General features: G+C 44.9%; 1 protein-coding gene across 1 annotated transcript; it reads left to right on the top strand.

The window, feature by feature from the left end:
* The first annotated feature begins 8,773 nt into the window (after window positions 1-8,773).
* On the top strand, window positions 8,774-9,199 carry LOC101629470 (histone H2B-like). The gene has a single exon (XM_004685910.1). The coding sequence runs from the start codon at window positions 8,774-8,776 to the stop codon at window positions 9,197-9,199; it is 426 nt and encodes a 141-aa protein (XP_004685967.1).
* The last annotated feature ends 3,084 nt before the right edge of the window (window positions 9,200-12,283 follow it).

The raw sequence follows: 12,283 nt of genomic DNA, 5'->3' as shown, positions 1-12,283 counted from the left end.
ACATCTTTTTAATCCAGTCATCCATTTTTGGGCATTTGGGCTGTTTCCATGTCTTCCCAATTGTGAATAAAGCAGCAATAAACATGGGGGTGCAGGTGTCTTTTTAAATCAGTGTTTTTGTGTCTTTGGGGTAGATACCTAGGAGTGGGATTGCTGGCTCATAGGGAAGCTCCATGATTAGCAGTTTGAGGAACCTCCAAACAGTTTTCCACAGTGGTTGTACTAGTTTGCATTCCCACCAGCAGTGTAGGAGAGTTCCTTTTTCTCCACATCCTCGCCAACATTTGTTGTTGCTAGCTGTTTGAAGATGTGCCATTCTCACTGGTGTGAGGTGGTATCTCATTGTGGTTTTAATTTGTATCTCCCTTATTACAAGTGATGTTGAACATTTTTCATATACCTCTTGGCCATCTGCATTTCTTCTTTTTTATTTTTAAAAAAGATTTATGTATCTATGCATACAAGAACTGGGGTACAGGCCAGAGGTAGGGGGGATGAGAGGATTCACTGATGACAGAGTGGGGAACAGAACAGAAGATTGAGTGAAACACACTGCTGAGGGGAGCAGTGGGTGAGAAAAGAGAGGTCTGCTGTGCCAAGTGTCAACACAGGAGGTGACCCACATGGCACAGCAGACCTCTCCTGTCTCGCCTGCTGCTCCCCTCAGCAGTGTACTTAGTACATCTGCCTGTTCTGCTCCCCACTCTGTCTCTGGTGAATCCTCTCGCAGCCCCTGCAACTCTGGCCTGTACCCCAGTTCTGTATACATAAATAATAAATTTTAAAAAAGAAATTATAGGCATGAAATAGGGAGTCTTTTAGGATACGGGGACAAGCATCCTCCATTGAAGCTTATTTCATCATTTATTGTTTAAGGACTTCATGATCCCAAACTGTGAAGAAATACCTAAATCCAGTGGTTCAAGAGCAATACCTAATCCAGACTTCCTGGTATCTGAAGTTTCTAGCCAAGTCACTCAGGTGATCCGATTCTATTCTTTGCCAGGCCTGAGTCTTTTGTTTTGGGAAACACAAACATCCTGACTTGTACCTAGATATCACTGGGCAGGTTGAGAGTGTGGAGATTTAGTACAGGTCTAGCCCTCACTGGCCCTGAGCCAGTCAGTGGGGATTTAAACTGCTGAGCCAGTCATTAGCTCCAGGGGCAAAGAGGAGTTCCAGATGAACCAATTAGAGTCTTACTGGGACTATACATCTCAGGGAATGGCAGAAACATAGGGGAGGCTCTTTGGCCCTGCTGTTTCTTTGTTTTAATGGTTTCATGTTTCTAGTCAGGGTGACTTAAAATGATACACTAGTTTGCTAGAGCTGTGCTATTAATTGCCAGAGTGCAATTTCCTTGAAGAACATAATTTTGTCTTACACCTTTGGGGGCTCAAATTTCAATAACGGTGTTAGTTGATTTGGCTTCTCTTAAGTGGCGTGACAGTCAGATGTTTTCCAGACTTCTACCTTTTGGGTCTAGATGATGAGTAGACACAAGTCATTTTTTAATTCAGGCCACCCTAATGAGTGTATATATATATTAAGATTTATTTATTTATGTATACAGAACTAGGGTACAGGCCAGAGGTGCAGGGGCGGCGAGAGGCTTCACCAGAGACAGAATAGGGAGCAGAACAGGCAGATCTACGAAGTACACTGCTGAGGGGAGCAGTAGGCGAGTCAGGAGAGGTCTGCCACGCCATGTGGATCTCCTCCGGGGCAGGCGGGAATCGAACTCATGAGGAAGTGGCTTTGGCTTTTCAGTGCTGTGCTTTAACCCGCTGCGCCACCAGGGAAGGCCCCCTAATGAGTATATTTTAACTTGATTACCTCAATAAAGAAGGCACCTCCAAATACTGTCATATATCAAGCACCAGGGATATAGAATGAACATATGAATGTGAGAAGGACACAAGTCAAACCATAGAAAGGATGAATTTTGGGTCACAGGAGGGCAAACCTCCTGATGTTCTATTATTATTATATGTATATATTGTTAAAAGATGTATTTATTTATGCATACAAGAACTGGGATACAGGCCAGAGATACAGAGGTGAGAGGATTCACCAGAGACAGAGTGGGGAGCGGAACAGGCAGATCTACTGAAATATACTGCTGAGGGGAGCAGCGGGTGAGACAGGAGAGGTCTGCTGTGCCATGTGGATCACCTCCTGGCTGGGGATTGACTTGTTCTGCATTGGCTGTGGATTGCTTCACAGTGCTTCACATTAACCCCTAATTCCACCAGGGAGGCCCTTATTTCTATTATTATTGTTAGAACATTGGTGACCATAAGGGAAATAGGGTGACCCACCCACACTGTTTTCCTCAACTCTTATAATGCAGAACAACTTTATTTTGATTTTTATTTCTAACCTCCTACTTGATGACAGAAGATACTCTGGCCTTTAAGTCCTTATAAATGCATTGTGAATGCTTGAAACTCCACTGCAGTTTTCTTAAATATTGCCTTTGCACGTTTAAAGTAAGATGTCTATGCTCCTATTGACAAGGAAGGGAAACAAAAACAAAATTGCTATAAATTCCCCTGTTGATTTGGGATATGAAAACCTGTAAAGGATGTCACTCTCAAGTCTAAACTTGACATAATGTCTGGATAATCTATAGACACTAAATTTTTTTTTTTTTTTGAGACCTGAGCAATGATACAGCTATGGTACAAGCATCCTGCATGAGAATCAACACACAAAAGCTACTTAATTTTAGCCTAGCTCCACGGGTTCAAGAGTGAGATTAAGGCAAGTTAGGATAATAGAAAGAACAGGTATAAAAGAGGGCAAAGCCTGATGGAGGAGGTGATATAAAAGGATGGGATTTGTTTGGAACCAGTGGGTAATAACTCTGATGACATTCTATATCTCCAGAGCTCTCCTTGGAATCACTAGAGTAAGGATCTAGGCAAAATGAGTTCCCTTCATCAGGAATATTTATTAGGATTATTCTTGCGAATTAGAAAACTCTGATGAAAGAATCTGAAAGAATCTGAAAGGAAAAGAATCTGTTGCCCAAGGAGGTCAGAAAGACTTGCAATACATCACCTTCAAGTTGATTATCTGGTGGTGATTACTGGAAATGGTCTTACCATCCAATCAAATTTTGGAAGCAAAAATATCATTGTAGGTTCTTGCACATTATGACAGGGAGAACTAACCTATTTTAATAAATCACTTAATATCTGTTGTGAAAATAAGAAGCCATGGAGATCAGCTTTGAAATATTCTTGTGTAGAGAAAACCAGTTTAATCATATAGGCAAAGCTTATTGCACTTTAGCTGACTTCATGAGACTCACTTGATCTGGTATTTCTACTCTATGCCTCTGGAAATCATAAGGGAAAGAAACTGTTTTCCAAGATTGATATGAGGTAGCCACTAAGATTATTATTATTATTATTAAAGATTTATTTATTTATTCATATGGAACTGAGGTATAGGTCAGAGATACGGAGGGTGAGAGGATTCACCAGAGATGGAGTGGGGAGCAGAACAGGCAGATCGATGAAGTACATCGATGGAGCAGCGGGCGGGTCAGGAGAGGTCTGCGACGCCATATGGATCTCCTCCGGGGCAGGCGGGAATCGAACTCATGCACAAGTGGCTTTAGCTTCTTAGTGCTATGCTTTAACCGCTGCGCCACCAGGGAGGGCCAAGATTATTATTATTATTATTATTATTATTATCATTATCATTATTATTATTTTAAATATTTATTTATTCATATGAAACTGGGGTACAGGCCAGAGATGTGGAGGGTGAGAGGCTTCACCAGAGACAGAGCGGGAAGCAGGACAGGCAGATCTACGAAGTACACTGCTGAGGGGAGCAGCGGGAGAGACAGGAGAGGTCTGCGACGCCATGTGGATCTCCCCCGGGGCAGGCGGGAGTTGAACACTTGCGCAAGTGGCTTTAGCTTCTTAGTGCTATGCTTTAACCCGCTGTGCCACCAGGGAGGGCCCAGCCACTAAGATTATAAACAATCACTGTGAAGAAAAATACGTTACCCTTTTCTCACTATGTAAATAGCTTTTAATCAACATGCCCCTGAGTCTCATTCCATGTTTTGGGCTGAGTGTCCCTGGCTTGCAAACTGGCTTTTCCGTGTGTGCACAGTTTTACTAATCCATCCTCAGGATTCACTGCTTTTGCATCTGTTACTTTCAAATTTTCAGTGCTGTGATGCTAACTCTTCCTACTCCAAATTGCATGCCTATGCAGTACAATATGCAAATGGCTTTTGAAATTTGCTCAGCATGCTGCTGTCTTACCTATTTTATCCTTTGAGAAGTCATTTTAAGAAAAGAATCCCTGGGAATATTTCAATACTCGCTGTTTGGTTTGCATATATAAATTCAGAAATCAAATAGGAGCTGCAATAAGAAAATACTAAAAATGCATGGCCATTGGGTCTCTGGCGATAATGGGAACTCAAGGATCAGTGACACAGGAAGTAGCAGGAAGATGGAGTTGCTCTTGAGACTGGCAAGGGAAGTCAGAATTCGTGATTATTCACTAGGGGCACTAGTGACAGGCACGGCCTGATGTGTAAATGACCATAACAGAGCTTGAGGGAACTGATGGCGCTGCTTCAGAAAGGACAGTCCACAACCCAAGGGAAACTATATGAACAGATCACACATAATCCAAGCTTTGCTTCCCGCCACCCGTGTTAGGGAACTCATCTAAAGCCAGGACTCAAACACAACATGGAAATGCTAGAAGAAATATTCAACAACAAAAAAACTTTCTCCAGACCTCCTGTAATCTAAAGTTACCACTCTAAGTTGTTCAGGTGATCTGATTCTCTTCCAGGCTTTCAGCTGTGGCTTTCCAAAATGCACACCTTCCTGATTTGCCCTGGGTTTTCAAAGGGTTGATGGAAGAGACCCACCAGAGAGGCTCAAGCTCCCCATCTGCTTTTCATCAGCCAAAGCAAGAGCTGTGCCTCTCAGCCCCAGAACTCAGCCAACTGTGCAGTCAGTTCGGTGTTCTGTATGAACAGGACCAGAAAGTCTTTCTGGGATGTTCAGCCATGGTGAAAGAAAGGCTAAAGGGTGTGACTTTGTTTTGGGGGGGGGGTCTTTTTTTTTTGCTGTTGGTCAGTTGGATTTCTTTTATGCCCTGCATCATGGTTATTCAATAATATCAGATTCAGTGCCAGGGCTGTTATGTAACAATCCAGAGACCAGCGTCCTGAATCAACACACGCTTACTATCTCTTTTGAAAATTACATTTGTTATCGAGTTTCTGGAGGCTTGATGTCCAAATCAAGGTGTCAGCCGCGTTGCTTCCATATGAGTGGTATGAACACTAAATTTTTCAGTTCACTGGAAGAGTGACAGATGCACTTTATAACTTCAGAGTCATCCTTCAATTTTTAGAGGAAAATTTTAATTAAATTAGTTCCCTTGGGGAATATTAGTTATTAATATATTGGAATATTAACAGACCATTTAAACTGAATTAATTGGCATTTTCATTTCCTTTGTGTATTTTGCAATTCAAATTTAGGAATAAAAATTGAGGAATAGTAAAATAACGTTAAGATTATGCCATATATTTTGTGAAGACTGGAATTATAAAGATGACACCCTTGGAGTCTTGGATGTAGAGAGAAAAAATAAGATTTGATGTTGAAGTCCCAGAGTGGAAATGGGCTTGTGTAACTATTCATTTTTTTAAATTTTTTTAAAAGATTTATTTATTTATTCATCCAGAACTGGGGTACAGGCCAGAGATGCGGAGGGTGAGAGGGTTCACCAGAGACAGAGAGGGGAGCAGAACAGGCAGATAGACGAAGTACACTGCTGGGGGAGCAGTGGGTGGACCAGGAGAGGTCTGCCACACCATGTGGTCACGTCCGGGGCAGGCGGGAATCGAACTCATGCGGAGGTGGCTTAAGCTTCTTAGGGCTATGCTTTAACCCACTGCGCCACCAGGGAGGGCCCTGTCTAGCTATTCTTCAAAAGTGTGGCTAAGGAAAAAGGCTAGCCAATCACCAATCATGATTTTGTGGTGCCATTTTCTGAAATGACAAATTAAGAGAAAGTGCTTCACTGCTTTAATAGTAAATGACACTCAGTGCCCCAGGGAAACATAATTGACACTCAGTGCCCCAGGAGCAACATACTCCATTCAAATTTTGTCAACATTATCCAAATAGTGACATTCATTGAAAAAAATGAGGACCCCAAATCAGTACAGAAATAACTAAATCAAGATCTTTCTTTTGCAATAAGCAGGAGATAAAGAATCCAGTTGCCTTTACCTTTGGTAAAGACACCAAGAGCAATCGAGGAAGATTTAGTGTTCAGCCCAAGACACCTGTGATAACACATTGAAAAAAATAGCTGTGGCACTTCCAGTCTTCACAGCATATATGGTTTAGTCTCAGCGTTCTTCTCACTACGCTCACTTTTTGTTCTTGAATTTGAATTGGAAAATAGAAGATGGTGTTATCTTCAGGAGGGAACACCCGGATCCCAGCTGAAGGACAGACACCCTTGCTGCACCAGCTGCTTAGTGTACTCTCAGCTGGCAGTCCCCATTTATGAATGCAACTCTTAGAAATGGAGTAGCAAGCCGTTTCTATCGTCCCATTATACTTTCTAGCCATAAAAATCAGCTTCTATCTTTCAGAACTGGAGTCATTTTATTAGCATAGAATTAGCTGTTCCCAAAATGACTGAAAACACCCTCAGAAGCGTGACCAATTAGGGTGAAAGCTTAATGATAAACTCATTTCTTCAAGCCTTATGTCCTTTTGGGGGTCAATTTAATAATTTATTGTCATGGCCCTCCCTGGTGGTGCAGCGGGTTAAAGCACAGCACCAAAGAAGCTTAAGCCACTTCCGCTTGAGTTCGATCCCGCCTGCCGCGGAGGTGATTCACATGGCGCAGCAGACCTCTCCTGGCCCGCCCGCTGCTCCCCTCAGCAGTGTACTTCGTAGATCTGCCTGTCCTGCTTCCCGCTCTGTCTCTGGTGAAGCCTCTCACCCTCCACATCAATGTCTGTACCTCGGTTCTGTATGAATAAATAAATAAATCCTTAAAAAAATAATTTATTGTCATATATACATTTTAGATATGCTTTTTATTGTATTGTCATATTCTTGAAGGGACAAGGCCTTTATTTTGAGACATTTCCTTTTTAGTGTGTGCATGGTTTCCCAAACATCAAAACTTTCTCAACCAACAGCTCTAAATTTATTCACCAATTGAAAAATGAAGGATAGTGTGGGACATAAGCAGTGCTAAAAAAAAAAAATCAAATTTGCTAAATATTTTAGTGATTTTAATAATTCTACAGTTACCACCTCACTGGTGGCACAGGGGTTAAATCTTGCTATATCAAGCTACTGTGAGCCACTGCAACACGAGTTTGATCCCCAGCCAGGGAGCTGACCCACAGGGCCCAGCAGACCTCTACTGGCTCCCCGTTGCTGCCCTCAGCAGTGTATTTCAGTTGATCGGCCTACTCTGTTTCTCATTCTGTCTCTGGTGAATCCTCTCACACACATCCCACCTTCACCTCTGGCCTACACCCCACTTCATAAATAAATAAAAATCTTTTAAAAAAATTCTACGGCCCTCGTGGTGGCGCAACAGGTTAAGACAGCACTGAAGCGGCCACAGCCGCTTCACAGCCAGTTCGATCAGAAGCACCGGTGGTGATCCTCACGGCATGGCAGACCTCTGCTCACCGCTTGCTGCTCCACTCAACAACGTACTTCCTTGAAATGCCTGTTCTGCTCCACTCTCTGCCTCTGGTGAATCCTCTCATGGCCCCTGCACATCTGGCTTCTACCCCAGTTCTGTGTGCATAAATAAATAAGTCTTAAAAAAAAGATTGGATGGCTTAAAAATATTATACAATTACCTTTATGTTGTTTCTGAATATGCAGATGCTATATTTTTGCAACCATATTTTCAATCACATGCAATGCTGATTTCCATTCGAAGGAGCAATTTCACTGAAACCATTTCATTAAATGTCATGTGCATTATGAATTATTTTCTTAATGATATCAGTAGCCATCCTGGTCCCTCACAAGGAGGACTAGGTGGTCACGCGCAGAGAGATCCAGACCACGGCCTTCCCGCTGCTGCCCAGGGAGACTGGCCGCTGGTTGTGCCTGAGGCTACCAAGGCCATTGTCAGGTACCGCAGGTGGAAAAAAGTCTCCCTTGGCATCATGTGAGCACGGCACACCCAAGGTTCCTTTTAGATCCACCTCACTTGGTGGGGAAAGCCCTGAGGTTGTAAAAAGTGGAACCTACTCTTGTTCTGGACCTTGTGGCATCCTCCCATCTTTAAAATATTTTCATTGTACAAATAATGAAACTATTATCCGGGTCTGGCTGCAGTGCCAACATTCTATTTCTATTTAATATCTATAATTTCAACGAGGTTGGTGAGGACTTTCCAAGCTCTCATGCTTTCACCACAACTGAGTTGATGTTTTCAGATGACCATTTGCTCTAGGGGGACAGCTTTCAACGATTTTTCTGATGGCGGTCACAGAAAGGACGGTCACGAAACGCCACTCCACTGTGATGCCCAGCAGGGTGATGAACCAATCCCTTGTGACTAGATGCCTACTCTGCCTCGAGACAGCCCGCCCCCGCTGCATTTCTTCCAATGAGAGGTGGCCATTGTGAGACGTCAGCAAAGGCAGCCCCTATAAAAGGGCCACCACTCGGCAGCCACCGTTGTCCCTCCTGTGCGCTGTGAGGGAGTTGACTGGAAATGGACGACCCTCGCCTCGAGACCTTGACTGAGGAGCCTTCGGGCTCAGGGGAGCCGGCAAAAGCCAGCCCTCAGAGCCAGAAGCAGAAACAGCCTACGCAGCAGAAGGAGCAGCAGCGCGTGCTACGCCAGCGCGCCAAGAACCGAAGCGATAGCTTTGCCACCTACTTCCCGCGGGTTCTCAAGTACATCCACAAGGACCTGAGCCTCTCGCAGAAGACCGTTAGCGTCCTGGATTCCTTCGTGAAGGACATGTTCGAGCGCATCGCCCAAGAGTCCAGTCACCTGGTCCGCTCCAACCAGCGCGCCACCCTCACGTCCAGAGAGATCCAGACGGCCGTGCGCCTGCTGCTGCCCAGGGACCTGGGCAAGTTAGCCGTGAGAGAGGGCACCCAGGCCCTCATCAGATACATCCACCGCAAATGAGCCGCTTGTCCCGGTGGCCACCTGAGCCCCGCAAACCAAAGGCTCTTTTCAGAGCCCACAAACCAAAGGCTCTTTTCAGAGCCACCTCCCTTGTCACAAAAAGGCCTGTAGCTCTCCAAACACGGCCCGCTGGTTGTCCAGCCGGCGGCGCCCTGCCCGTGCTCCTCACCAGTAACGAATACGATCCAGGCGGACATATTCGCCGTAACCTTCACTTCCGGCTAGACAGACTTCCGGAGACCATAGTGTTTGAGATGTGCCCGCGAGGGGCACTGACTGAGATTTTTTTCAGGTGGATCCCTGGTGGGCTGTGTAAAGTGCACATATACCCACAGGGATGTAGCGTTCACTCACATTCAAGGTGTCCAGTGGAATTATCCCGGGCTCCTTTAGCGTGATACGGCATCAGTTTCTCAGTCCTTACATCCTTTTGTGGTAGGAAGGTTGAATTTAAAAATCCTCATTTTCCACAAATCACACATTTGTCTGTATTTTAAAACCAAATGTCATATATATTTGAAAGATAACTTGAAAATTAATATCACCTGTATTATTCACTTTATCTCCCCGAGGATATTACTTATGTATACAATTTGGTGTTTTGTTGTTGTTGTTGTTGTTTTTCAGTGCACTTTACTCATGTTTACTCAGTTATACACATCATAGTATTTTTCTAGGACTTACATATCTTAAAGAGAGACTTTTAAAGGTACGCATGTTTCAGGATATTCTACTTTTATAAACATAGCTGTTTCTGTCCAGTATTTGGAGGTTGTTTCCATTTTCTCTTTTTTCCAATCACTGAGGTCTTGGGGCAGAATCTGAGGCAATGGTTAGCCAGGGTGCTACTTTTCAGGGGTTCTGCCCAAAGTCCGTGACTTCCTGTTCTAGCCAGAGTGGGTTAGCTCTGGGCAAACAGTACATTTTGGGTTATTGCATAAATGACCGGGACCGTCTGGCATCGAGGATTGGTTGCAGAGGTCACACACACTCAGTGGACTGACTAAAGCTGAAATTTCTGCAAGTAAGGTGCTTGCCGTGGCGCCACGGCTTCCAGGTGCTCTCTGAGGGGGCTACAGAGGCTCGAGACAGTGTACTTTCCATGACTTCTAATTGGTCCTTGCCAAGTAGAACGACCCAATCACATTTAAAGTCATGGTTACTGACAAGGTTGCCGTCAACATTTCCTCCAATCAGATTAGTGAGCAGACTCACCTCATTTGAATACAGTGGCATAGAAATACACTGCGCTCTGTCACCCAGCAGCAGTGTGCTTAGCTGGCGTGCTCCACGTCGGTAACGTCTGACATTCTTCTCAGTCTGCCTTTACCAAGAAAGGTATTAGGAAAGCACACATTTTTACCGTGAATAAAATGTTGTCGGACTCCCAGCTATATTTTCTCATATATCTGGGCGCATAGTGTTTCTAGGAACACCACGATTTTCTTAACCATGTGACCTGATCTCCTGACCTAAACCTTCACTTCTGGAGGAACGTCATTATGTCCTTTTTGTTTAAATGATACTTGCCCACCCCCACCCCCGACCACCACCACCAGCAGCACCACTCATTGTGTCACTGCTGTAGGTTCAAATTTACCAGAAGCTCATTATGTTTGATATGGGAACAGAGCCACCTCACTCAGGTCAAAAAAGACCTGTGGTAACTCTGACATGCTGTGACTGTAGGATCATTCCAAGCTAACTGTTACCACATTTTATCTTGAGCAAAATATTACTGATCCGTATCAATGGATTTTTTTTTTACGTGTGTCTGTAGTGTGATATCTTCCATGGAAAATCATGATGCTTCCTTAAAAATACTGAATCAATCACTTTCTTATCGGGTCATTTTTACTATTTTCCTGCATCACCAGTTGTTTCAGAATAATTTTATTTGCCATTTTAATCTTTATTTTCCACAAAGGTTGAAGGAGTAAGCGTTCTGTTAAGCATACAATTTTTACACCGACTTGCAAATCTCCTGTGCTTTAATCACACCTCAGTTCATGTTTCCATGACTGTTAGCTCTATAGGACAGCTTTCAATGATTTTCTGACAAACGTTACAGAAAGGTTAGAGGTGGCTCCTTGCCCAGCGATTGCTCCCCGCCACTCGGTGCATTTTATCCAATGAGAGGTGGTCATTGCCATGACGTCAGCGACAGCAGAACGCATAAATGGGCCACCGCTCCCTCAGAGCGTTGCACTGTCCTTCCTGCCAGCTGTCAGGAAGCTGACTCCGAAATGGCCGACGCTCTCGTCGAGGCTTCGACTGAGGAGTGCCTGGGCTCAGAGGAGCTGACAGTCGCCAGCCCGCCGAGCCTGAAGAAGAAGCAGAAGCACAAGCAGAAGAAGAAGGAGGCCCTGAAGTGGAAGCAATTTATGCGCCTCAGGCGCGCCAGGAAACAAAACCAGAGTTTTGCCTCCTACTTTCTCAGGGTTCTCAAGAAGGTCCACGGGGACCTGAGGCTTTCACAGGAGGCCCTGAGCGTCCTTTATTCCTCCATGAAGGACATGTTAGGGCGCATCGCCCAGGAGGCCGGCCACCTGGCCCTCTCCGCCCAGCGCACTACCGTCAAGTCTAGAGAGATCCAGACGGCCATGCGCCTGCTGCTGCCCGGGGACATCGGCAGCAAACACGCCGTGAGCGTGGGCACCAAGGCCGTCATCAGATGCACCAGGGGCAAGTGAGCCGCCTGTCCCGGGCCACCTGAGCTCCGCAAACCAAAGGCTCTTTTCAGAGCCCCCAAACCCAAAGGCTCTTTTCAGAGCCACCTCCCTTGTCAAAAAAAGGCCTGTAGCTCTCCAAACACGGGCACCCTGCCCAAGCTTCCGACACTGCTTCTTTCCACCAATAACGAATGCGGTTTGAGGCGGGTACATGCGCAGCAATCATCACTTCCGGTTAGACAGGCTTCCGGAGACCATAGTGTTTGAGATGTGCCCGCGAGGGGCACTGACTGAAATTTTTTTTCAGGTGGATCTCTGGTGGGCTGTACACAGTGCACATGTACTCAAAAGGCTGTCGCGTTCACTGCATTCCCAAAAGTGCCCAAAGGACACTTTTTTTTTTTTTTTTTTT

This window comes from Condylura cristata, unplaced genomic scaffold (assembly GCF_000260355.1).
Source record: "Condylura cristata isolate star-nosed mole 26May11 unplaced genomic scaffold, ConCri1.0 scaffold00019, whole genome shotgun sequence".
NCBI lineage: Eukaryota > Metazoa > Chordata > Mammalia > Eulipotyphla > Talpidae > Condylura > Condylura cristata.
The sequence above is the reverse complement of the archived record's forward strand: the minus strand, read 5'-3'. Positions and strand labels throughout refer to the sequence as shown.